Here is a 26,857-nt window from a genome sequence, read left to right on the forward strand (position 1 = left end):
TTTTTTTTTTGGTTTTTCTCCGGTACCAGGAACCGAACTCATGACCTTGTGCTTGCCAGGCAGGCGCTTTGCTGCTGAGCTAAATCCTCAGCCCCTTTTCCATCTTCTAAGTGCAGCAAATTCAAATTATCTAATTGGCTCTAGTTTGGAATTTGTGAATTGGGGCAGCATCTCCTCTAAACATTTGTTTATCTCCCTTTTTTAATGCTACATGTTTGAGAGACATAACAAGTGCATTGATTGTGGGGAGTTGGGACAGGTACATATCACACCATAACCCTTTGTCCTCCCTCCTCTCCTTCCTCCCTCCATCTCTAGATTCCCGCTCTGTCCTGTGACACAGGGCACAGCATGGTGGATGTGAGTGCCCAGGAATGTGTGATGTTCGCTTATGTTACTAATGCACTGATTTCTTCTCCTTTATCCACTGCCTCCTTCTGATCCATGACACTACCCTTTTTTTAAACATAATATCCTAATTAGATATTTGTTCCAATTATTTCCATTCTTATTTATCCTGATATTCAAAACCATGAATTGTTTTGTAAATTTTGCTTTAGCTTTGACCCATAGATTCTGCCATACCATTTTTGTCATTTTCTTGAGAAAATTTGATTTTAAACCCACTAGCCACCCTCTTTTTTTGCTCTATTTCCATTCAGTGATCAACCTGTCAAGGATACAATTCACATAGCAACTTTCCTCCTAAGCTTAGATGTTTTGCTTATCCTGCTCAAGGTTTCATAGTGTTGCAGATTGCCCTGTCCCCTGGCAGGGGCCCTGGGAATCTTGCAAAGGTCTTTAGCTGTCATGTGTAGGGTGGGGATGTAGAAGTGCTGAAATCCTGTAATGTGAGAAAATACACTACACAACACAGGAAATTGTTGCCTGAGATGCCAGGAGAAGCCTATATAAAAAGTGGAAGTCTTCAGAGTCACAGCTGAAAAATAACTTGCCATCAGAATTTGTGCACTTGTTGGGCAAATTCAATGTGTTTATTTGGTGTATCTGTGTGTGTGTTATATATTGTTTCTTAATCATCACATGAATTGCTAAATCTGAATTTCCTCTTCATCTGATTGACAAGTACAAGTTTTGGATATAGGATTTGGTGACAGGCAGTCCAAAGGTAAAGCTGAAGAAAAATCCCCCAAAAGAGAAGAAAAGTATATTAATGAAGTCAACTTGTGCTTCTCTTTCAAAGCAGAGCCAGCTTCCCATTTGTCAAGAGTCCTGACCTTGCTCAGAGCCTTCAGCAGTCAGGGGGAGATGGTTCTTTCTCAAGAGCTGAACAGGAGATTTGAATTTCATATGCTTTTAATTTCATATCAGAAAACCAAACTGAAGCCATTATTTATAGACTTGCACCTCTGAAAACATTACAATAATCTGGTTAAAAAATTAAACGTGGACTTTGAACTCAAAATCTAAGTACAGGAAAGATCTATTTTTCTTGTATAGCCATCAAGGAGACCTCCACCGCGGTCGAACACTGCACGGTTTCTCAATATGTTCCTCATTTAAATTGAGTCATTGTGTTTATTAACTTAAAGGAGTCCATAAGATTCTCTTCAGAAACAATTTGGAACAGTCATTTCCTTCTTTTTCTAACTTAATAATCCTAGTTAGCAAGTAAGAAAGTGAGTTTATGTAACACAATTCAAGTGGCATCTCAGAGTCAGCTCGTAGGTGTGTCATGGGAAGGGAGCCCCACTCATACTGTTGTGTCACACCCTACCTTGATGAGGTTCTGGCTAAGTGTTGGTTAACTTCTGTTAATTTGTGTACACCCAGAAGTTAGTGAACATTAAAAAAACAGGCCAAAGTCTCACAAGGTACTCAAGACTGAGAAAACAAATTGATCCATTCAAGCTACTAAAACCATAAGGCTCGAGTAACACGTGCTGTCTGTCCTCTAGAAATGTGTCGGGTGGATGCCACACACACGTTAGCCAGACCTAATAACAGGGACGGGTGGTGCTCGGCCCACACAGGCTGCTTTTGGAGAGAAAGATGTCCCTCTTGTCATTTTGCCAGGACAGAAAAGATGAGCCTGAGCTCATGTGGTGGCAAATGTATTTATTTATATCACGTCCGGTTAGCAGTGCTAATGGATTCTCTGCCTCTGGTCACCAGCTCGACGCCCTGCAGTTCGGTCCAGTTCTGACACTGGCTTCCCAAGGTCAGCCTCAGACACCGCGGGTTTAAGGCTCCGTCCTCACATGCTGCCCCTGCTGTGGATGACAGTCACAAGGCTTGGGTCCTCAGATCTCTCCTCCTCTTCTTACCAGACTCCAGCCCATGGCCTCAGTGAACCCTGATAACCTCCCAAGGTCCTACTTTCAGCAAATACATCAGATTAGGTTTCTACCTTCTGAACAAGGATTCGGTTTTAGCACGAGCCTTGGTGCGAGCATTCAGACCATGTCACCAGGGTGGTCACACTTTTGTCTGCCGTGGGTGCTAGGTCAGAGGTTTTACACCTGTCCCCTTCAGGAGTTAAAGCTCTGCCAGAGTTGCTCATGGGACTCAGGAGCCTGCATTTCCTGTCTCAGGTTTATTTCAAAGGATAAAAATGCATGGGCAGATGAGCAGGTTCCTGGGGCTCCAGGTCCTGCAGGGCCCCAAGCATAGGCCCTTCTGTCCCCTTGCAGTGGGGACAGCCCACCCACCCTCCATGGGGGTGTTTCACTGGCAGGAGAGCTGTCTGTCAAGCAGGGGTCTGTAGAGAGGAGTGAGAATGAAGGCAGGACCAGGCTCGGAGCAGGCCGTCGGTGACTGCCTCCTGCCGCTCAGGGCTGAGGACCAGTGAGCAAAGAGATGCAGAAAAGCAGGTGCTGGGGTCAGTCTGCAGCTGAAAAGGCTGCCGGGTCACCCAGCAGTGTGGCATTGGATGACCGCAGGTGGACAGCCTGGGACTGAGAGGACAGAGAGGGGCTCAGGACAGGGTCACGGTGTCACATGAGAAGAAGAGCGGGGTTCAGAAAACCAAAGTTCAAACAAGGGAAAACAGGCTTTACCCTGGGAGTGCCAGGAATGTGTGTGTGTGTGTGTGTGTGTGTGTGTGTGTGGCCTGTACATGAGTGTGTGCATGCACACGGTGTGCGTTTAAAGGGGAGTTGTCTTTTAAAGAGGATATCCAGCTGGTGTGGTGTGGTGTATGCGTGACTATAACCCACCACTTAGGCAGCCTGAGGCAGGAGATTCTCAAATTCAAGCCCAGCTTGGGCAACTCAGAATTTAGTTAGACCCTGTCTCAACATTTAAAAAAAAAAATCCAGGGAAACCTATAAAAGAACCCCGCAGTTCCCCGCTAAGAGGACAGATTTTGTAAAGGACTTGGATATTCAGGGCTTTCCAGCCCCTCCTGTCCCTGCTGTGAGACATGGAGGGTCCCTCAGCCAACTTGCTTCTGTCCACAGGTCACCGAAGGGGACAGCCTTCTGGTGTCGCTTCGTCTCACTGTGACTGGGTTACCACACTTCCTTAGTGCACCCTGCACATGTACTGCACCCTTGCCAGCCCAGTCTGCCCTAAAAGGGACCCTGAGGCCTCTTGGGGTCTGCAGGTGCAACTTCCACTCCTGTCTCTCACACCAGAACCTGCCAGGCCGGCAGATGGGTTGTAGCCCCAGAATTGTAACACCCCACCCACCATGCTCACAGGCTCTTCCTGCACACACCTTCCGGCAGAAGCGCTCTGACACCACGCTGACACTCCTAAACCCACCTGTTAGTGCAAGTGCTGCGGCCACAACTTACCAGGGTGCTTAAATTCGCCTTTCCATCTTCCTGTTGCCTTGCGGGGTGCAGGCGTGTCTTCCCCCCCCCGGACGCCAGCTTGACCTTCCCATCTCTCATCCCTGGAGGCATTCTTTGAGGTTTAATTCCTGTGCTTTCATAGAAATACACTTTTTCAGCAGATTCACTATGTTTTAACAGTTTGTCTTACACTTCTACAGATGTTCTGTGACCTTTATCATAGTCATATTTTTAAATAAACCATTCCTGCTCTGAGATCACTAAAATCAGGAAGAGCTGCTTGCAAAATTCATGTTAGAGCTCCAACAACTGGAAACCTCTTAATGCAATGTATTATTCTATCGAGCCAGCAAAGAATGCATAATTCACAAAACCACAAGCGTCCTCCGTAACCTCCCTCCTTCCCTCAGCAGATCTAGGAAGTGGGTGATTTGGGGTCCAGAGTCAGGAGCCAAGCCGTGGCTCCTGGCTTTGAACTCCAAGGAGCTATTCTTCTGTCTCTTGAAGAAAGCTGAAGATTTTTTTTGTATTTAATGTCTATTTTTATTAGTACTGTACATGTTTGCAGTCCATAATGAAAACTGGTTTTCTGAAAGGGGCGGAATTCCTCACTGAATAGCCTCACTCCTTTTAAACAAAGCATCACCAGATGCCAAACTGGACGTCAGGGAGTATCTTAGACATAGTTTTCTTTTCACACACCTTGCCTCCCACTGGAGCAGAGTGCTGGAATTCACCAAGCTGATTTGCTGCTCTGATGGCCCATCTGGGGAGGAAGGCAGCTGGATGGGCAAACAGCCGGGTGGTGGAGTGAGGGTGGGAGGACAGTTTTCCATGCAAGCTGCACAACTCCTAAGTCTGCATCTCCAAGCACGCGATAAAGTCCTTTCTATACACTAATGTGTTTGATTTGACCCATTATAAATGAGGGCTAGTTTGGTTCTTTTCCTCCATTTTTCTTTCCTCATTATTGAAAGAACGCTCTGGCTTCCTTCAAAAGGTGTATTTGAATTATTATGGGTTTTTTTTTTACATCATGGCAAAATGTATACAACATGAAATTTACTATTTTACCAGTTCAGTGGTGTCGGTACATTTGTATTTTTACACTGTCGTCACCTTCACCAATCACCGGAACCTTTGCATCATCTCAAACTCTCAGTATTCATTAAACAATAACTTCACGTTCCCTTTCCACCCAGCCCCTGGCAGACAACAGTCTGCTCTCTGTCTCTATGGATTTGACAGTTCCTGGTATCCCATGTAATACTCCTCTGGGGATACATCCAATTGACTGACGTACCAAACAAAGGAAGTGACATTCACGAAGCTTTACATAGCACTCAGGTTGGGTAGAGAGGGAGGCCCAGAGTCAAGCAGGCTTTGTTTCCATTGAGTTCATCTGAGACAGCTCCTCAGTCACTACTGGGAAGAGTTGGACATGCAGATTACCACCCTGACAGTATGTAGAACTCCCAATTCTCTGGCAGCAAATTGGTGGTCATTTTGTTGCTTTTGTTTCATGCTGATTTATTGCTAATTGTTTCGTCTGTCAACTCTCAATTGGTGTATGAGACAGGTATATTTAATATTGGAGCTACTTTTGAAAAATATCTAGGTTTCCAAGGGCTGGAAAAGAACGGGTGTGTTGGCATATTTCATCAAGTGTACAGTAACATCACTGCAGTGTTGTTAAAATGTAGGCAGAAATGTGTGCGTCTAAGAATTGATGCAATTCACCAATTAAAAACAGGAAGACAGGTCAGAAAAATAAAATATCAGTAACTGGCCAAGTTGGGTGTGGTGGTGCACCCCTGTAATCCCAGCACTCGGGAAATTGAAGCAGGAAGATTGCTGTGAGTTCAAGTAGAATGTGGGCTACATAGTGAATTCAAGGCCAGCCTGAACTACATAGTGGAACCCTGTCTCAAAAAAAGTGAAAAAAAAAGGGGCTGGCCAACTGGACATGCAAGAGGCACTCGAGTATGGTGAAGATCTTTCAAAGAGTTTGTTGCCCTTCACCCGCCTTTCGTCCCGGGGCTGTGTTGTGAATGTGTGCTGTCCCTCTCTCCTGCACAGGGCACATGATCACAAAGGGAGGCTGCTTCCGAGACCTGAGTTTCCAAGTGAACGCTTCCTTCTGCAACCCCAAGACCCGGCCTGCCACAGGACTGGTGTCCTGCAGAGTAGCCGCCTGTCCTCCCAGGTAACAAGCGCCGCATGCGTCTTAACAGTTTCACAGATTAATTCAGTGCATCCTTGAGCCCTGAAGTTGCAGGATGAGTACTGACGCCTGCTGTCTGACCACAGCAACAAAGAGCCATCAAAACAAGCAGTGCCTGAACACAGGTCTGAAAATGCATGTTGGCTCCAGACATGGTCTGGAGGCTCTCTTGTCTGTGAGTGGACATTTCTTCCCGTGGCACCGCCCCTGCACACTGGCATCTGGTTACGATGCTCCGCACCATCCGTGATCTCAGGCTGAGCGCTGCTGCCTGCTTCCCTGGCCTGACCCTCTGTGGGCCGGGCTGGGTGGACAGCAGGAGCACAGCTTGGTGTGTGTTCAATCTGAGCCTGATGTGTCTATCGACAGCGTACTCTAGGCTACTGAGGAACTGATCTCTCTAGTCAGCTGAGGCAGGACAAAGCAGGACACCCCTGTTTGTCAAAGGGATTTCCTGGCTGAAGGAACTAGGGGTCAGACATAAACAAAGCCGGGGCTTGGCTAAAGCGGCCAAGCCAAATGAGTGATAACTACCACAGTAGGGAAGAGCCCACCGTGACGGGCGCTCAGCTTTCCCTCGTGCAGGAGACGGGTGTTCCCATGGGGAGCGAATGAGTGGGTGATTGGCTGCAGCTCAGAGGAAGGGAAAGAATTTTAAGGGTAGAAGGGGCGTATCATGGCCTGATCAGACCCACCACCTCATGAATGACTGGACAGTGAATGGCTTACATCAAAGAGGCCAGTAGTGTGGTTCTGGGGCATCCAGGAAGATCAGAACTCTCTCAGGAGTGAAGACCAAGGGGTCTGCCTGACAGCCTGTATTTATTTGGTTTTCAAACAAAAGAAAGGGATACTGAGGCAAGGCAGGAACCAAGCAGGTCCTTGGGAAGTTACTTCAAAGAATTCTCCAAGCAGAACATTTTGCCAGTTAAGAGAACTGCCTGCTTTCTAAGGCGGGCACCTTTATTGCTCTGGGGTAGAAGTGTCAGCAGCCCGTGCCCTCAGCTGCCTCAGCAGTGGTGGTATCTTAACTGCAGAACGCTCTGCATGTGAGCTTTTCCTGCTCAGCCAGAGGTTCCGGCGCTCAGCAACATAACCCTGCACAGCCCGGTCTCCAGCAGGGGCGATCCTCGGAAACCCCACCCTACCTGCCAACTTGCTTGTGGGACCCAGGCTCCTCCCCCACAGGGGACAGGGACCCTGGCACTAGAACAAGGAGGTGATTCTTTGGCTGGCCTTGGTCTTCCCCAGCAGGTACCAGTGGGGCCTAGGCTATCTAGGGACCTCGCCTTGACCCATAGTTGAGGCTGGTCTAAGAAAGGGGGCTCAGAGGAGCCCAGCTGAAGTTTGGAAATGACAGCATCTTGGCATTTGTTTAACCCTGAAGAGCTGGATCTGCATCTGTGCTCCAGGTGGCAGTGAATTTCAGCTCTGTTATAATCATATGACACCACCGGTGTGTATGAAGTCCCTTGAGTACCAGTCCGTCCTTGTACAGCTCATCACTGTGTGTACATTTGTGTGTGTGTGTGTGCGCGCGTATGTGTTGGTACATTTCTTTTTTTTTTGTTTTGTTTTTGTTTTTCTCCAGTACCGGGAACTGAACTCATGACCCTGTGCTTGCCAGGCAGGTGCTTTGCCGCTGAGCTAAATCCCCAGCCCCCTGTGTTGGTACATTTCCGTCCACCGTGAGCAGTGCTGCTTTGTCTCCTTGGTCTCCTCTGCCCCTGCCTTTCTGACCTGGGGAAATCCAGAGCCACAGCTACCTCTGAATTCTTCTGTGTGCTGTGTTCTCTATTTAACTCAGTCCGGGTCAGTGTAGTAAATCAGTTCATTCTGTTGTGGGCAGGAAGGTCACAGTGCACCGACAGCCAGGTCAGTCTAGGCCAAAGTTGGAGGGATCGCTCCAGGAAACACCTAGAAAGCCTGGACTGTGGCAGCTCCACATTCACCTGAGAAACATCTCGTCACCCCTGCCTTGCCTGCCTCTTCCATGTGTGCGTCTGTGTTTCAGGCTATTTGTATTGTCCTCTGCAGAAGAACGCTTCCAGAGATGGACGAACAGCCTTACTGCTATCTCCAGTGACAGGTTCCAGCCTTGGGGTTCTTAGGAGTTGGAGCAGGCCAGGCGGGGCTCGTTTCTGCCTCAGCTAGGGAACAGTGAGTCCCCGGTCCCCCCACTCTCCTGCCTGGAGCTCTCTGCCGAGGCCAGTCGTGCTGGACCACACAGAGGGGTGGCTGCCGTGCCTGGGCCCCACCTGTCACCCACATCAGATGCGATCCAGTCCCAGCATCCCCCACCCCCTAGGGTAAGGAGAGGATTGTTGAGATGACTCACCTAAAGGCTCTGAGATGGGAGCAACACTCAGTCTTGGAAATGCACGTCCATTGTTTTTAGTCTGTGAAGCAGAATTTTCAAAGACAAAACAGGAAAGTGAACCACATTACAGCTTAACCCTTCTGGTTCTTATTTTATTTTAGCAATGGAGTTGGGAAAATAGATGTTCTTTTGGTTTTCCTCTGAAATGTAAGCGACTTCTCTCTTGCCTAGGATACGAACAATTTTTTCTTCCTGACCAAATAGGCAGAAGGCCCAGGTCTGTTTTTCTGCCGATGAAAGCGTGTCCTTCTTTCAGTCTCCCTGGGCAGTCCTGGGTCCTCTGAAGCCACTGCTCCTTGGGGGCTCAGCTGCCAGCCTCTCTCATGCATGCTGTGCTGAGCTGAGCTGCAGGGTACAGTGGGGTGAGAGTTGGCACCTCCTATGCGACGTGAAGAAGGGTCCTCTGAAGAACGCGGAGCAGAACCTTTCAAACAGCCTTTAAACCACGGTCTTCTCATCGGTAACTCAAGTGACAAGGGAAACCAACTTGCTGGTCGGAGCCTCCAACTCAGGTCACAACTGGAAACTGTCTGGCCTCAGGGACCTACCCGCAAATCATCCATCTGTTCAGGCAGGCTGCTAGGAGTCAGGGTCCCGTATGGAAGAGGTGATGTTAGCAGGTCTGCAGGCGTCAGCCAGCGGAGCATCACGGCTCAGTCACGGGGCTCAGCCATGGAGCCTCAGCGGTTCAGGGCTGCTCCTGGGGGTGGAGGAGCAGTAGTCCCCCATTTCTTCTCTTGGCCCTGCTTCTACAGCAGACCAACTGCTCAGTGCCCTCCCATGGCTCCCCCTCCACAGCCTGCATTTCAAGCCAGGCATTTCTATCACTTGCCTTTGAAGCAGGAGTTACAAATCACACAGCTATCTCCATCCTTTATGCTTGTGGGTTTATCAAAGTGGAGCAGCTCCTGTCATTTATCTTAACTCACCCTTTCCCAGCACAAGCACACCTGCTGGGCCTTCCACAGTGGAGGGAAGTTGAGAAAGAAAATGTTTTCCAGATGGCAGGTGGGTGCACTCCCCTCTGCTCAGCACTCCGGAAGAGCAGAACAGGAGTTCTGGTAGATCCTGATAGATTCAGGGTCCTGGGATTCTTGTTCTCTTAGGAATCTGCACATCCCAGCCATATCCACCTGGCGTGTAGGCACCGTGTGGTTTTCACCTGCGGTTCCTGACTTTACGACCCCCCCAGCAGAGTTGTTTATTTAACAGCGCAGGTACGGAGGTTGGAAACCGTGTCTGCTTGGCTGTGCACTGGAGAAGTGAAAGACAGGACTCAGCAGGGCAGGGTTACTACTGCGGTTCTCCCACAGCAACACTGGCAGCGGCAGGAGGGAGGAGGTGCTTCTTTCCTGCCTTCCTTTTTACCTCTCATCTTTTTCAAATGTGAGCCCTGCAAGCACTGACCACTCGGGGATGTGCCGTTACCGCGGCAATAAAGGCAAGTGGATCCCTGGTGACATCTGTCCGGGAGAGTGCCCAGCTCCCAGAAGTGCTGCCCGAGGAGTCCTCTCGGCTCATTTCATCGTCTTGGTAGCTGAGATTTCACAGCAGTGAATCTACTTTCTGAGGCTGGACCAGCCCTGTCTCCCAAGGCCTGTGCCTGAAGGCTCTGTGGGCCGTCCAGGTAGGCCTGAAGAAGAGGTTCAAGGAGGAGCATCAGACTTGAAACTGCGCAGTCTCCAGAAGTGACAGTTCTGCATCTGGAAAGGTGGCATTTCCCGCACCTGTTCTGGAAAAGATGCCCCTTCCCGCCGGAGCAGAGTTGGAATGGATCCGACACCGGGTTGCCCCATCCTTGCTCAAAGTCAGGTTGCAAACAGCAACCAGCAAAGTCAGCCGGAAGCCAGACTGTTTCACTTCATGAATAGTAGGAACTATTTGGAAACAGTGAGCACAAAACCATTAACTTTCTAGTTTTGAATGTTACTTTGCACCTAGTAATCTGCCTGGCATAATTCAATAGAGTGTTTTGCACTTTGGGCCTTTTTGCTTGCTTGGGTCTTTTTTTTTTCTGTTATTTTGGTGTATATGTTTTTTGGTGTATACATTTATTTCTAAAGACTTTTTGGCAATAGCTTTAGGCTTACAGAGAAGTTGAGGGGAGGGGAGGAAAGGGGAGGGGAGGGGACTTCCCACAGGTTCCTGCACTGCAGAGCCCCCTGCCCCTGCCTCAGCAGGGTGCACCTTTGTCACTGCTGAGAAGCCTGCCCCGGAAGTGTAGGGAGAGGGCTGCACGTTGAAATCTTACATTATGATTGGTTATTTGTCCCCATTTCTTATTAACTTTACTTTACAGTTGTCTTACTTTCTCACCACTGGGACAAAATACCTTTTTAAAGGAAAGATATTTTGCAAAGACTGGCTTCCCTCTCTGCCTCCCTGCCTCCCTCCTTCCTTTCTCCCTTCCCTCCCTCTCTCCTTCTCTCCTTTACTTCTTTCTTCTGTGTGTTTGTGACTTACAAGGTTACAGCATTGGACATTTCTTCTTCAAAATGGAGCATTTCCTTCTCTAGCTTCCTGCAAGCTCAGAAGTTGACTTAAACTGGCAGGCAGGAGGGCCCGTCCTTTGAGTGGGCCACGGAAAACAAGCGTGTCTGAATTGAGGGCCTGAGGGCGGAGGGTGGGTGACGAGGATGGAAGGGGGCTCCTCTTCTGCCTTCTGCAACCCAGGCCCTTCTCAGGCACTTTGGACCCCCGAGGCTACCTGCCCTGCACCCCTCTCTGCAGCAGCATGTACCAAGGGGAGGGCCTGCGACCCGCATAGTCTTGGGAAAGTTCACTGAGGATATAGACCAAATTAGCAAGGGGAGTGCCCAAGCTCGCTGTGTGAAATGGCACTTTCTTGGTCTTTTCTCTGGAAAGCTACTTGAGTCATTTTGGAAGAAAACATCATTTTTCCTTATATCAGCATCCCATCTACTCCACCTCCACCACCATAAAATAAGTTTCACTTAACTAATTTTTTAAAACAAATATCACAGACTGTATGCAATTAGGAAAACCAAGCTAATAGTAGAGTGAACTCGTGTGACTTGAGCAAGCTCTCCTTTAAGGGCAGAATTTCAACCAAAATAATGGACTTTAAATTAATACAGGAATTTACTAACTTATTTTTTAATTTACATTAGCATTTGCTTACAAATCCAAGTTACTTATTATTGACTTGTTGAAATCATTCCAAATCCTCTGTAATCGTGCCTTGAGATTTTTCAGGAGGTAGAAATAAGATTATTGAGTCTTAGATTTTCCTCATCCTTCTTTATCTCTCCCTTCAGTTTCTAGTTAAGCAGCCCTTATTTTACTTGAAAAGTTTCCAATAAATAACATATAATCTGATTGCATTTTTAAAAGCATGCATAGAGCTTTATTCTCACAATCAAAGAGATCTTCAAGTTAATTCTGTGTAGATAAGTTTCATTTTCAATTCAACACCGCTTCTCAGCGGACTCAGTGCTGTGAAAGACACAGCGCAGCGGGGTGAAAGAGAGGACCCTGGGCCGGCAGAATCCCTTGATCTTCTCCCCAGCTGCTCTCAGGCAGCTCCCGGATGCGTACTGAGCCGAGGTTCTGACACAGGCAGCAGATTCTTGCTGCGTTCCTCACGGTGGCCTCTCGGACTTTATGGTTCTTTATACCTTAGTTTATAAACACATTTCTGATAGCATGCTTTAGAAGGTGATAAATGCTGCGGGGATAAAAGGTGGGAGTGTAGAGGAGGAGGAGAAGGAGGTAGGTTATGGTGTAGACCTCGTTGCCAGTGTGCGGTGTGGACCAGGCTGTGAGGAAGCCGGCTGTCTGTGCCATTCCGGGCATGGTCCATACTGTCAAGCTCGTCAGAGACGGAGAGGCTCTGATGCTTTCTCCTCCTGGGCTCTCCTTCCGGGGGCACCGGCTCTTCCCCCAGCCTGGACTGGTGGCTCTGCCGTGTCAAACCTCCCTCTTCTTGGCTGTCGGGCCACCGCTGTCCTGTTTACACCACCCTGTTTAGGGGACAGCCTCTTCCGTCCACCCGAGGATGCTTCAGGGCCACTGAGCTCTGTGAGTGCTCGCAGGTGAGGCACTTTGAGGACCGCGGTGCAGGCTGGGAACAGCGTTTGCGGCGAGCCTGAGGCGCCTGCGTCATCGCCCGTTCCCCTGCGCCTGCTCTTCTGAGTCATGCCCCTTCCCTGTGACTGTCTCCTGGGCTTCCCGGTCTGCTTCCTGAAGCTTTCAGGTCTTTATTCCCATGTCTCCCTTGTGCACTAGTTTGTTTCCACGCTTCTCATCCTTCACCCATTTGCCGTGTGAAATCCTTTTGATGTGCGAAAATTATTGTCATACTCTTTCATGTTTCATATTCTTGTCTTCTGGGCTCTCACACAATAGACTGATGTTTACTATTCCTATGCTTTCTTTCTCGTTCATTGAGACATAACATTCATGTATCTTTGTGGAGTGTATTGTAGCAATTCAGTACCTGTGTACAATGTGTCATGATCAAGTCAGAGTAATAAGCACTTTCATCTCTTCAAGCATTAATTATTTCTGTTAGGAATTTCACACTGTTCTTCTCTGGCCACCTGGAAGGATATCAGAGATCATTTTAGCCAATGGTTGTCCTGCCGTGCTAACAACAAGCAGGCGCGATGCCCCTCGCTCATCTGGTGACCCTGTTGAGCTCCTCTAGGAACCTCAATCCCACTCCATTCTTTTGTGAGACTGACCTACTGGTCTCCACTGAGGAGACAACATGAGGTATTCGTCTTTCTGCATTTGGATTATTTCACCTCACATAATGAGTTTGTTTTTTTAATACCTGTCTCTTTCATTCTGGTCTAGCTTTCTTTGGTTTTATCTTCCAGGTTTTGTGCTCTCTTTGCTGTGGTTGGTTGAACGATTGTTGGTGACTTTATACCTGAAATATCCTTCCTGATGTTCTCAAATCCTGTACTCATTTTATATTTCAGTCTTTGACTCTTTCTTCTCTTGTAAAACAACCTGCTCTACTCCCCTTTTTTAAAGACATTATAACTGCCTCTTCCTTCCTTCTTCCTTTGCCTGTGGATACTCTTCCTACCACGTCTGTTCCAGAGGTTGGGCAGTGGGCTTTGCTCTTTGTCCTGTTGATGGCTCCTCGGACGTACAGCAGGCCTTCACCCTCCAGCCATGCCGACACTGTGTCACCAAGGTCATGTGGATAAGACATCCTCGTGCAGAGACAGGCTGCTACTGCAGGGCAGCTGGGCAGGACCAGGTTTTGTTTCTGCTCTGTCACCTCCAAATCCTTTCTGCAAGGGTCCTCTGCTCGTACAGAGAAGTACCTTGTGTGGGAGTGGAGGGTACTGGAGACACATGCGTTTGGGTGGCCAGTGTGTGTGTTCCCAGTGGTGCACAGTAGGGAAGGTGCCCAGCGGTCTCAAAGCTTCCTGCTCTGATGTTCCTCACTGGAGTCTTCAAGTCTGTTGCTCCAGAAGGAGCATCCTTCCTGGCCTTCATTAGAATCTGTTAGGCCATGTGATTATCATGTTATTGAGTCACCAAGGTTAACTAAAAGAGCTCTATTGCTGTGCTCAGAGCAACAGTTAAATGCCCGGAGACAGTGACAGGCGTTGTGGGTACATCCACTGCAATAGTCTGCAGCAGTAAATGGAAACAAAGGCAATGATAATATGGAGATAAATGATGAGGAATCCGTATCCAGCAAATGACTTAAATCTGTTGACAAGACAAGAAAGTGAATTACCCGTGAGGGACCACCTCATCCCAGACTTTGGTTTTCAAGCTGGACTTCCTGTGTCTGGAGACTTCCCTCAGCCTCTGAACAGCTGGTGACCTTCCCTTCTCTCCATGTTTCATATTTAAACATACTAAATTGTAGTGTACAACGTTGATCTAGCCATTTCTCTTCTCGCCAGTGGTGTTCGCCATTTTGAATCCTAGTGAATCAATATCTTTTGAAAACAGAATAAGAAATTGTTGATGGAATGCATTTAGTATGTCAGGGCAAAAATGCTTATGACTGGGGATACGGGGACATAGCATGAAGCCATTGAAACTGACACTATAAACTTTTCTAAATTTCATAGTACTGTTCTCACAGGGGTTGACCATGACTTACACAGAAGCTTCACACCCCAAAAACCTGACCTCCTCCAAATAACGGTGATAATGATAAAATTATAAATCTCAGCATTAATCCAATGTTGCCGAGATGAGGGCTTAACTGATTAGAATCTCACAGTTGCCCCATTAGATGGATATTGTGATAATTCCCAGGGTATAGATGAGAAAGAGGTAGATGGGCACTGGAGGTAATGCGGGTAAAAAATACAAAGAGTGGCTTCAACCGCCATAGTATCCAGCTGAATAAGTTCTGCATGAATCCTATGAAAAGACATTTCATAGCTCCTTCTCATTATCGTATTAATTTTCAGTGGGTATACATAAGGGAATTGTACATATATTACATATGTGTGTAATAAAATGAGTAATACATGCCTATTATGTATAAAAAGATAGATAGAGGTAGTTCCCATGACAGAGGTAAAGTATTTACTGGTTCGCTCCATTGGAGTTTGTGTTTGTGCTTCTTACCCCGCTGTTGAAGGCTGGCCTCCCTCTTCTAAAGTGTCTCATTTGGTTCATAAACGATTTGGTTCCTCAACGCATGCACCTGTCTTTGGTAACTGTTAGCGGCAGTTGTCCTTTTTGTCAGGTACATTGTGGTATTGTTACATACTATTTTTGTCATGCAGTGAAGTTTACATTCTCCTTTCAGGGATTCTTGTTTATATGGCACACTCTCAAAGTTTTTATATTCTAGTGTAAAATAGTTACTTATACTCTTCAAATATTTTTATTGCTTAATTATTGGGCTGCGATCAAAATGTATTATATTTTGATTTAAAGAATGAAATGCAGTGTTGTCCAATTTTCTTCCAATACGACTGATCTGTCCCAGCACCATGTAGTGGAACCCCATCTGCTCTGCACTGAAGGCCAGTTTACCACAGCTTAGCTCCACCTGCGTAAATGCCGGGGAATCCCTGCGTCGGCCCTGGCTCGCTGCTGTGCCCTCCTGTCCACACTCACGCCGTACCGCTGTAGGATTTTATGACATTTGCTCCCTGATGGAAAGGTTCACCTCTTAGCATGTGTGCTGCTCAGAAATTTCTGGGCTTTTTGATGATTTTTTTCAGATGAATTTTATATTCATAAAAGCAGTAAGAGTGGATATTTTTGTCTTTTTCTGAATCTTAGGGGAAATGCTTCCATCACTTCTCATTCATAGGATATTGGCTATGGATTTGTCATATGAAGTCTTTATCATGCTGAGGTGTAACCCTTCCATGCCTAATTGTCCAGGATTTTCACCAGAAAGGATTGAAAAACTTATGAAATGCATCTTTTGCATTATGTAGACGATCATATGGCTTGTGTCCTTCATTCTCCTGAGGCGATATATTAGGTTTATGGATTTCATGTGTGTTGAGCCAGCCATTTTCGCATCTCTGGGACAATACAAGGATCATATTGAATAATCTTTTGATGTACTGTAGAATTGGACCTGATAACATTTTGATGAAAACTTTTGCATCTGTGTTCCTCAGGGATGTCATTCTGTACAGTTTTACCTTTGTGCATCTTTGCCTGGTTTGGTTGATTGGGTGATGTTGGCCTTATAAGTCTGAAAGGTCCCTCACTTTCTATTCTTTCACATAGCTTGAAAAGAATTCACTTTTACTCAAAAGTTTGGTAAAATTCAGAAATGAAGCCATCTTGCCCTGGACTTATTTTTTGAAACTTTGATAGGGATTACATTATATTATTAGATTTATTTAGGCAAACTTGAAATCTTGAAAACATGGAAACCACCTATATTTTTCTTCTTTATAGTCTCTTGGTCACTGGGTTCCTTATTGCTCATAGATTCATCCATTAGAAGTGAATAGGAACGTTTATAACTCTTTAAAAAATATTTTGTACTTTGTTAATATGTTATACTACTATATTTTAATTGGTTTTTATTCTTTTTTTGTTTTTGTTTTTGTTTTTTTTTTTTTGTTTTTCTCCGGTACCAGGAACCAAACTCATGACCTTCCACTTGCCAGGCAGGGGCTTTTGCCGCTGAGCTAAATCCCCAGCCCCAGTTTTTATTCTTATGGTGTAAAACATTAACTCTGTAACCAGATGCTAAAATTTTGTAATATGGTTATTTTTTAATCAACACTGTTGCGTCTAAAATGTTGAATTATCCAATTATGTTTGGTTACCACTGTTAACATTTTAATCTCCTAGACCAATGGTGGTCAGTTCCCCTTCAGCATTTTTGGCTACTCTCCACCTCAGTGCTATTTCCACTGCAGTGATGAGCCCTTCTCCAGAAATTGCCTAAGAGGATCCTTCTTGTTCCTCATCCCAGTTAGACTCTGTTTCCTTTGTCACCGTGCAGTGGTGGCTCTTGGCTTGACACATGTTGCGTTTTGATTTGTTTACCTAACTAGGGGAACATCTTGTTTCTACCTTCTCAAGAGTGGCTGTATTTTAGCTAATGACTTTTCTGCAGTCCCCTGGGAGAGATCCTAAGAAAAGAAGTTGATAATTCTGTGTGTGAAAGTCTGTGAGGTTGTGCTAGCACACGGGGTAGAAACAACCATGCCTCTGCCTACCCTGGCCGCAGAAAGCCTGCAGGACACCATCCCTGCAGACTCTGGAGCTCTGGCTCCTTGGTGAGTATGCCTTTGAGCAAGAACCCTGACCTCATCTGGGCATGGTGGAACAAGTCTGTGATCCCAGCACTTCTGGAGGCTGGAGCAGGAAGATCACAACTTTGAGCCTAGCTTTTGTAACCTAACGACATAGTGAGATCCTGTCTCAAAGCCACAGAAATAAAAAGGGCTGACAATGTAGCTCAGTGCAGAGGGCCTGAGTTCAGTCCCCAGTACCACACCAAAACAAAAGCCAAAACTAAAAAGAATACTGACTTCCTCCAGCCTCACAAGCACCACAGGCTCTATAGACAGAGTGCTGAAGCTCCTGGGAGTTGAGGACAAGGAGGACCTCGTGTTCCTTACTTGTGTACCTGATACTGGGTCAGCACCAGTCATTGGCGGACACATGAGCCCCTTCACACGTCCACAGCTCAAAGGACTGAGCACTCATAACCTCACAGTTTTGAAGAAAGGAAAATCCCATCCTGAATCTGCAGCCCTGGGTGAAGGAGGCCTTGATGGTGTGACTGATCACGCCATCTTTGCATTGCTGTAACGAACCCGGCTGGTTGGTGATGTGAGCAGTGCTTTCATTTTGGTGCTTTGGAAATGCTTACAGTGTTTCAAACATGTATGTGATTTCTGGGAAAGGGAATCTGTACTGCCTCACATGCACCATCTCTCCCAAAATCTTCAGGCACCGTGATGTTTTTATGTTTAAAGAAACCTTCAGAGAGATGTGCTTTCCTTTGGTCCACAGTTGTCAAATCATTGTATGGCCTTATAGTTGTCAAAGGTATTCACTCAGCTCTGTCAGTCAATGTGAGCATTACGTATCTCTGAAGACAGTGCTGCCCTCCTGCCCGTGGTGAAGGACGCTAGAAAGGGCTTCCCCTGACCCCGCCACTGGCCACAGTCTCCTTTGACCACTGCAGTCCACATTTATGATGAATCTGCAGAGGGATGGGTCTCATGATGGTTCTGACTGCAAATACTGGGTCCAGGTGACACAAGGGAATCCTCTTCTGCCTATCTTTGGTCATATTTATATTTCTTTGCCTCAGTTTCACCATCTCTGAAATGACAACCGTAATTGTACCTACCATGGGCTAGGGATATAGCTCAGTGACATAAGCGCCTGCCTGGCAAGTGCAAGGTCATGAGTTCGATCCCCTGTACCTCAAAAAAAAAAAAATGTACCTACCATATAGACTTCTTATGAGGATAAAAGAGTTCAAACAGATAAAGCACCTCGTTAAATATGCGGTATTATTGCCAGTATTAATGAACTCAAAGTAGAGAGATGTTGGCATCAGATTCATCAGCACAGATCACGTGCAGTTTGTTCAGCATCTTGGAGTATGTGTTGATTTCTCGAGGACAACGAGCAGCTGCACAGCCAGCTCGACGGCCCCTGATATGCAGTAATCAGAGCAGTAGATGCCTGCAGTCGTCTCCCAGCTGCCCTGCAGCCACCTTTATTTGCGCTTTTTCAGGAGAGCCTTTCAGTCAGTTCAGAGCTCCACATCGGGTCCCCAGGTGGCTTCCCGGGCTGTCAGTGCGGATGCAGTTCTCCTATGGCCACTTGCACTAGTGTAGACCTGACATCATACGGGCAGTTGAAAGAGACATCACAGTCGGCCCAGGGTGCCCAGACATTTCTCCATTCTGCATAGGATACTAAGGAATGAGTTATCCTCACTGCTACACTGGTTGGCTGCCATCCCAATTTGAGTCATTTGGAGCAGCTGAGCTAGAGGGTGAGGTCTTGAAACATGGGATTTCTCTGCCACAACGCATTGAAGGAATAGCGAGCATCTGTGAAACCATTTAACTATGAAACAAAGGATTTTCTGATGTCACTCTATGTCTGCAAGGTGAATACCACTGAGTCATTAGACTTCCTGTAACACAGACTAGTAAATCATTCCAATTATAATACAGCAAATGGGAAGGGGACCGAGCCATGGGTGGAAGGAGGAGGAGGACAGGAGAAAGAAAAAGAATTAAGGTGCGCTGTGTACCTGGGCCACTCCCCACGAGGAATGTAATCATTATGCACTGCAAACACAGACTAATGAAAATAAAATGTAAAGCCATAAGTGACATAACAGCACAGTACGTTCCTCCGTACGTTCCCTGAGCTTTCTGACCAATTCATGGTAGATGAAGGCAACATTTGCAGCATTATACATTTGATGACTTCTTCTGGGTAGCAATTCAAGTTTTTCATTAGGTAGTTGATTACAAAGAATAAAGTAGTTACTGTTACTGTTTCCTAACTACTTCAATAAAGACTTAAAATATTTCTTCAACATTTAAATAATACCTATTTGTGTCTATTACTATGTGAGACTGACAGGAGTATTAAAGAAGAATGAGGCACAGGAAGAGGGAGTTTCACAGGTTTGGGAGAAAGGAGGTTACATAAATATTGTTCTCTGGGCTTTATATGTTCATTTCCTGGACTCGAGTAATCTCCAAGTGCCACAGTGAGAAGCCCTTCCCGTGGGGCGTGGAATTGCTGAGCCCTATCAAGAAAGATGACTCTGCCGTCAAACGTCACCCGTATATTCTTGGCAGACACTGGCCTGACAGCACTCACCAGCTGGAGAAATCATCTCCAGCATGTGCCGCCCCCACACCTGGATCTCACCATGGTGACTGTTTGAATGCTTCAAAGATAAAACTCACAGATTCTCAGAAGTCCTTGTAAAAGTTCAAATCCTGCTCTCGCCTTGCAGAAACCACAGTAAATACCAGTGGGCCTGTTGGCACTTCTGCCTCTTTCTTCTGAGTTTCCTGCCTGGACCCAGAGATGGATGTCCGTGGTGCATAGGCCCCACCATTCAGGCATCGTTGACTCTAATGCTTTTTTTTTTTTTAAAGCAAAGCCATGAAATTCTCGGTTTTGTTCCTTTTCAGCAAGCTAACATTTCAAAACATAACAGAGTGTACGTGGATCCGACACTATGCGTGAGACCTTGCTGTCTCCTCATCACCTGATCACAGAGAAAGCACCTGAGGTCTGGCAGGGGGCAGATACTGACTTCACACGGTGTGGGTTTGCTTGAAGACTGATCTGTGTGAAAAGTGGATTCTTTCCCTTTCTTCGGTTTCTGAAGATCCGTTGGATTTATGACTATTCCTGGAATCCCCGTTGCTGTGGACTATAACGTAAAACTTGTAGATGGTCCTAACTGCCCAGACCCCCACAACACCCACCACTGGTGGCGTTCCAAAGCCCAGGAGCTGAGGAACCATGGTTCGGGCTCTGGTCTTCACCCAAGACTGCTGGACGAGGATTCCAGGAAGCCTTCCTAGTCAGCCTCCCAGCTCAGGAACCTGAGGAGGTGCTTTGTAGGAATCTATCTGGACAGGCCGTACAAGATCCACTGGGGCAAAGGCTGGAGCCTGGAGCTGCAGGAAGGGTGAGGCAGTCTTTGCCTCAGAGTGGGGTTGGGGTTAGGGTTGTGGGGAATCTGTGACAGAATGGGACTGTGACATTCATTCCCAAGAGAGCCCCGCTAGTGAGCCCACAGGATTTAAGATGCACGTCGTCTGAAGAAGTGAATTGAGCCATCTCCTGCATTCATTTCAGAAGATAGAAGGAGGGGGCTGAGTCTGCCATGAGTTGTTTGAATTCCTAGCAGGCAGCAGTCGACTTTCCCCAGAGCACCGCATGCTCCGCCCCTTAGAGGGGCAGGAGAAGTTTCAGAGGTTAGAGAGAACCGGGACCCTCCTGGAGACTGCAGGCGTCCTGCTTGGAAGGAGCGTGGCCCTACGGATTTTGATAGGGATTTAGCACAGAATCAAGAAATCCCCAAACCTTTGTTCCATGTGGAAATGCACAGCTTTTATGTAGAATGGTGAATTCTGCCCTTACTGGTATAAGAAGCAGGCTTGCTTGACAAGTACAACTGTAGAATTCAGACATGTAAGCCCACATAATTCCTAAATACTTGTATTTCTCCCCCAGGACATTTTAGAGCAAAGCAGCATTCAATGACTGACTCATACTAGAATTCTTCTTGGGTCATGGGCCGCCTTGTGGATTTCTTATTTCTGTGGCAGCAATAAATGGAGCAGGGCATGGGCTTCCCGAGTGTCCTTGCTGCCCTGCTGCTTCCAGCCACATGAGCTCTACCATGAAGGACCCGGGTGGCTGAGGCCAAGGTTCTTAGCACCTTTGGGCCTCAGTTTCCTCCCCTGTGAAATGGGAATTCACTGACCCCTCCCCCTTGGGTAGCTGAGTGGGTTCATCCATGAGTTCTATACCATGGGCTCATGCTGTGTACATCAGGAATTTCCACCATGGTTCAAAGTTCATGGTTCAAAGCCAGCCCTAGATCAGGTATGGAACAATTCTGAGCTTCACTTTTAGGAAGTGATTGCGTTTACCTCCTTGGCCTGTGGGGAGAGGTAAGCAGAGCCTAGAGCATCCAGCAGAAGCGCTCACTTGGCCTGGCTGTTACTGCATTCAGCTCACACCCTACCAACAAGCTGCAGTTTACATTCTCACTGGCTTCTGCGTCTGAAGTAGCCTGCTCTTGTCCCTGTAAGATTTGCAAACAGGCGGAGACCTCATGTGTCCAGCTCACGGTTGCTGACTCTTGCCACTGTATATAGCAGTTCAGTTGCTTGTCCTGTCTTTCAGCACAGGTATCGAATTCCAGCACTTCCCTGTAAACAATTCCAGCTCCTGGTTTCTGCAGATACAGATGCTCTATCCTATTCATGGATTAAGTCGGTTAGATAGGGGAGGGGGACACTGGTTCTGTCATCTGTGGGGTCACAGCCATGCCCATGGGTGTGGGTGTGAATCCAGCTTCTCCTCACCTCCGCAGCTGGGCTGAGTCCTTGTAGCAGGGATCACATGACCCAGCAGACCGAAGAGTCACCAGCTGGCCCTTTTATGGGAAGTTTGCCAGCTCTGGGGAGGGCTGAGCATCTCCTGGAGAGCGTCTTCCTGGCTTCCTGGCTGTCTGCCCCTTTCACGGTGAGATCGCCCTGCTCTGCCTAGGAGGGTGAAAGGCAACCTGGGCATCACCAGCCTCCCTGTCCTGCATCCACTTGTTCCCCCTTTCCCTGCACTCCCTTCACCGTTCCCTTCACCAGGAGCAGTCCGGGGGCCGGGACCTCCCATTGGCCGCAGCCTCCACTCCTCTCCCTCTTGCTGCTTCTGGTGCCCACAGAAGTGTGTCTGTCTTTTCTTGCCAGAGCAAGGTCCCTGTCACCTTGATTCTGAAACCGTGATCCCCTCTGAGCCCAGTCAGGAAGGACCAGAGGACGGAGGACAGGGGCTGGTGGCAGGAGCGCAGCCGCACCCAGCACCCTGCAGTGTGGGAGGTTTGACAGCGGTTTCCCTGGGCCTGACAAGAGGAGGCCCGCTTGTCCCCTCCTCCTGTGTGGCGCTCCGGTGTTACTTCAGGGAAGTGAAGACATTGAAGGCCGGCTGTGGAGCTGGCACACACAGGAGGCCCTCACACAGGGAGACGCAGGGAGAGGCCAGCACTGGGCGCGTTAGCACTTGGCAGACCAGTAAGTTCCCGGCGTGGACCTCTGTGACAGTGCTGAGAGCTGGGTTTGTGTCTGGGGGACTTCTTCCTCCTATCCCTCTTTGCCCTGATAGCCCCTGCCGCCCCATGAGCCAAGCGGCTCTGCCGTGGGGGCTCAGAGCTTCTGACCCGGCCCCTGCGCTGTGAGCCTCTACCCAGAGGCAGGAGACAGATGCCCGTCCTATGCATGAGCCACGGGCCCTGGGACAGACAAGGGAGTGAGGAGGAGCAGGGCAGTGATGGCGGTGTCCTGTGAGCAGCAACAGTTGGACAGTACTCCCCCGCAGGAGCGTGGAGACCAGCTTCTACCGGGCGGAGCTGGGGCGAGGGCAAGCAAGAGGCAGTGTGCGTGAGACGTGACCCGGCTCTTGTGTTAGTTAGGGCTCTGCAGAGAGCGGAGCCAGGAAGGTGTGTGTGTTGAGGCAGCGCAGGCCTGGAAATGCAGCCCTCTGCGAGGCTCACACAGAGGCAAGCTCAGCCCCGCCTGCCTGGACAGTGTAGTGACTTCTCAAGACCTTGGTTTAAGATAAAAATGTATGTGTACATGAGTAAATCAGGGCTGCAGATGTAGCTCACTGTGAAAGTACTGGGTTCAGTCCCTGGTACTACAAAATGAAACCACAAAACAACTCGTGTGTGTGTGTGTGTGTGTGTGTGTGTGTGTGTAAAGTCATGCATTTTCAGGAACTGACTCACAGGGTTGTAGGAACCGATAAGTCAAAACTTTGTGGGGTGGCCTGGCAGACTGGAAGAACTGCAGTTGTGCAGAGAAAATCCAAAGTCGCCTGCCAGTGCTGTCCCTTCTTCCTTGGGTAACCTCAGGCCTTCAACTCATTAGACCAGGCCCACCTGATTTACTGGAAGAAATCGAAGTTCAAATGTTAATTGCATCTGGAAAGCACTTTCACAGGAACATTTGGACTACTGTTGGGCCAAATATCTGGGTGCCGTGGCCACATCGAGCTGATACACGAAACGAGCCTCCCCCATCTTGGAGTCAGCCAGCGTGAGGGCCAGATGTGCAGGAGTGAGCAGCTTTGCTGGGGAATCAGGAAGCAGAACTGGGATTGGACAGAAAGTTGGAGGCCAGAGGCAGGATGCCCACAGGGGCCCTGGCTTTGTGCAGGTCCCTGGAAGGGCAGAGGAAGCCGAGACGGGGCCTGCTGAGCCTCAGGGGGCCGAGACGGAGCTGCTGAAAGCAGGGCTCTGTGGTCCTCCGGGGGCAGGGTGTGTCTCGGATGACAGGCTGATGAAGACTCAGATGAAGAGCTTCTGTGATAGAAGAGATGCTCTCTCCACCCATGGGAAAAAAAAGACCACAGGAAAAACATTTAGAAGATACCCAGATGCCCGGAGCAGTTCGTTCTCATTTAGACTGCATAAATGTGAATTCATTTGCTCAGCCATTTAATTATGGCCCAAACCTCTTTTTCTGAGTTATGATCTACCTGTTAAAGGTCTAGGTCGATCACTTGTATAAAGCACCCTCACTGCATACACTTGTACAGTTTGTACAGTTTGAGTCTCGAAAGCAGCGTGAAACTTGTCCCTTTCGCCTAGGTGCAAAATCACTCTAATTTTGTCTGCACTGCTTACTGTTGTATCAGCCACACCTAATTTGACTGCCGGCCCCTTGAGTGACTGGTCTTCAGAGTCATTCCCAAGACTCAGGTTCGTCTGCGCAGAAACAAGCCCGCCTTTCTCCCTGCTTGTGGTGCAGGGAGCTGCACCAAATCCCATTATGTCACACCAGTCCAAAGACAAGGTCCATTGGCATAAACAGGTCTGAAGACAGAGTCAGCGGGCTGCAGTGGCACCAGAAGGCTGTTGCCCTCCATGGGCCTGGGTGACTCTCACCATCCCCAGGGTGCTGGGCTGTGGGTGTGGTCCTCATGGCCCGCCAGGCAGTAGAGAGGCAGAGGGAGCCCGATGCGTCAGCTGTGGCCTAAGACACTGGACTTCTACTGAGGCTGCAGCAGGCCCACAGGCAGGGAGAAGCCCGCGCAGGTGGCTTTCTGGCCTCCAGAGAAGCACAGAACAGGTGTTGAGAGCCACCAGGGAAGACGTCAACCTGAAGAACATTCTCTGCTCTGCCCCCGGAAATGGAAGCCAGAGGGGCCTCACACAGACAGTTATGATGGCTCCACCACCCATGGGAAACCTCCATGTGTCTGGGTGACAGGCAGTCTGGAAGGAACCCCAGTGTCTCCAGTGGTGAGCAGGTCCAGTATCTCAGCCTTCCACGTGGCTCTAAGGCAGGGCATTGTGTCCAAAGGGCACAACGGCACAAATGCTCAACCCATTTCAGCCAGGAAACAGCAAGAGATGAGTACTGAAAGGAGGGGTCCAGGGACTAGATACAGACCCCAGAGTGTGCTCCACCCAGCCCCGGGCAGGTACCAGGCCATCGAGCTGACATCCCCTACCCCACCGTGCCCTGGGATTGGCGCTGGGACTCCTGTGCCCTGCAGGTGTGTCTCCACTAGCTGCTTGCTTGATCACCGTGACTGCCTGGGCTGTTTGCCCATCCAGAAGACAAGGCTGGTGAGCATGATGATTTCTGCCATCCCTCCCTGCTCCAACACTCGGCCTTCCTCCTCCAGTTTTTTGTGGACACTCGGTAAAAGGGTAGACTCATTAAGAACCATAGTTTATCTCTGTTGGGGTCTAATGGCTTTCCTTTTAAAGGTTATGAGACAGTTTGTTTGCTTAAGTGGACAGGATACAACCCCCCGGCGTTCTGCACACAGAAGCTGCAGAGAAAGGATTTGGGTTGCCGTGGGATTCTAAGGCCCTTTGAACACAGAGGCTGGTTCCTTTTCTGTGTGTCTCTTCTGATTCCATTTTTCCCTGCAGAACAAAGCTCTGTGGATCTCACTGGTTCTTTTTAAAATAAGATCTTGTGACAGGAGAGTGAGACCCAGTAAAACTAGCATGCTGACCTCGAGCGGGAAAACTTCACCTGCCTTTGGCTCTCGAAGTTCCTAAAGTTAGTGCCCCCAGCGCCTCCTCTGGAGGGAGCCTTGACATCTGCCAGCCTGGCTTTGCATACTTTCTGCACTTGGAGATAAGGAAAATGATCCCGTGTCTGTGTCGGGCTCACTGTGAATCTCCCCTTCACTTTCACAAGTCAAAGGAAAAGGTGTGGCTGGAAAATAAAGGGAATGTCCCCTTGTGAGCTTTCAAGTGCGGACAAAGGCCTGGTCTCCAGGCCCTGTTCCCTGACAGCCAGTTGTCAGTCATGGGCGCTCCACGAAAGTAAGCAAACCCTATGTCTGTTCGCTGCTGGCAGGATGCATCGGGGGAGACCCCTTGGGGCCCTGGCTGGCAGTGTCCAGCACCCCTGTGCTCGTCATCTGTGGTGAGGCGGGGGTAGGAGGGTGTGCTCACCGTGCTGTGCCATTCCTGATGTGCTTGCTGCTGGATCCCAGAGGGACGTGGAGACTTTGAATGCTCTGTTCTAGCAGTGAGTATAAACAGACAGAGCTCAACCTGTCCGATAACCCCAGCTCTACCAGCACCTGTCAAGCGCACACTCGATTACCAAGGTCATTGTCTCTTGCAGAGCTTTACTTCTACCTCTGATCTTACTCAGATGCAATGCTGATGACAAGTCCTTTGTCAATTCCCACACCAGCCAATGAGGCAGCAGGCAGAGGCCTCAGCCATCCACTGGACAGGCTGAGGGGACCGCTCTCTCCTTCCCATTCTACTGAGTTCTGCTGATCTGCCCTGACTTACCTCCTTCCCACATACTTGAACTTGTTAACTTGGTTTTTCTTTCCAATGAAAAAAGCAATGGTTTCAAAGAGGCATATGTTTACTGTTGAATGTTTGAAACATTTCATTTAAAAGTGTGGTGGATTCTCAGCTACTCACACATGTGAAAATGCTGTAGTTCCTCGTATGAAGACAAGGTTGTGTCTTCAAAGCTCAGCCAGTCTCACCCCATCAGGTCATGTGGACCACTGTCATAACCTCCGGACCATGAGAATGTGTCTGCATGTAGTCATGGAGGTACTAGAGCTCATTTAGGAAGGTAAAGTGAAGGCTTTAATTAATTAGCACCTGTGATAGATATGCTGAGAATGCCATGCCCCCAGGTCGGGCAGGGATGCAAAGAAGTACCTGCTAGAAAATGCCACAGCTTGACCTCCGTGATTCTCAGCAGCCAGGACTCCCCTCTCTGGAGCTGATTCGGGCCCTGACAATCTATTATTCATCAAGGCTTCCAGTAGGTA

At 48.3% G+C, this 26,857-nt stretch overlaps 1 protein-coding gene across 1 annotated transcript in view; it reads left to right on the plus strand.

The window, feature by feature from the left end:
• Positions 1–26,857, plus strand: part of Adamts16 (ADAM metallopeptidase with thrombospondin type 1 motif, 16) — a gene marked incomplete in the record, with an annotated part of 153,491 nt that overhangs the window by 108,803 nt on the left and 17,831 nt on the right. The window contains 1 exon segment of the mRNA XM_013505868.1: positions 5,841–5,967. Coding sequence (XP_013361322.1) covers positions 5,841–5,967 — 127 coding nt within the window.

The sequence above is a fragment of the Chinchilla lanigera genome, unplaced genomic scaffold (genome assembly GCF_000276665.1).
Source record: "Chinchilla lanigera isolate Chin_1 unplaced genomic scaffold, ChiLan1.0 scaffold00103, whole genome shotgun sequence".
Classification (NCBI taxonomy): Eukaryota; Metazoa; Chordata; class Mammalia; order Rodentia; family Chinchillidae; genus Chinchilla; species Chinchilla lanigera.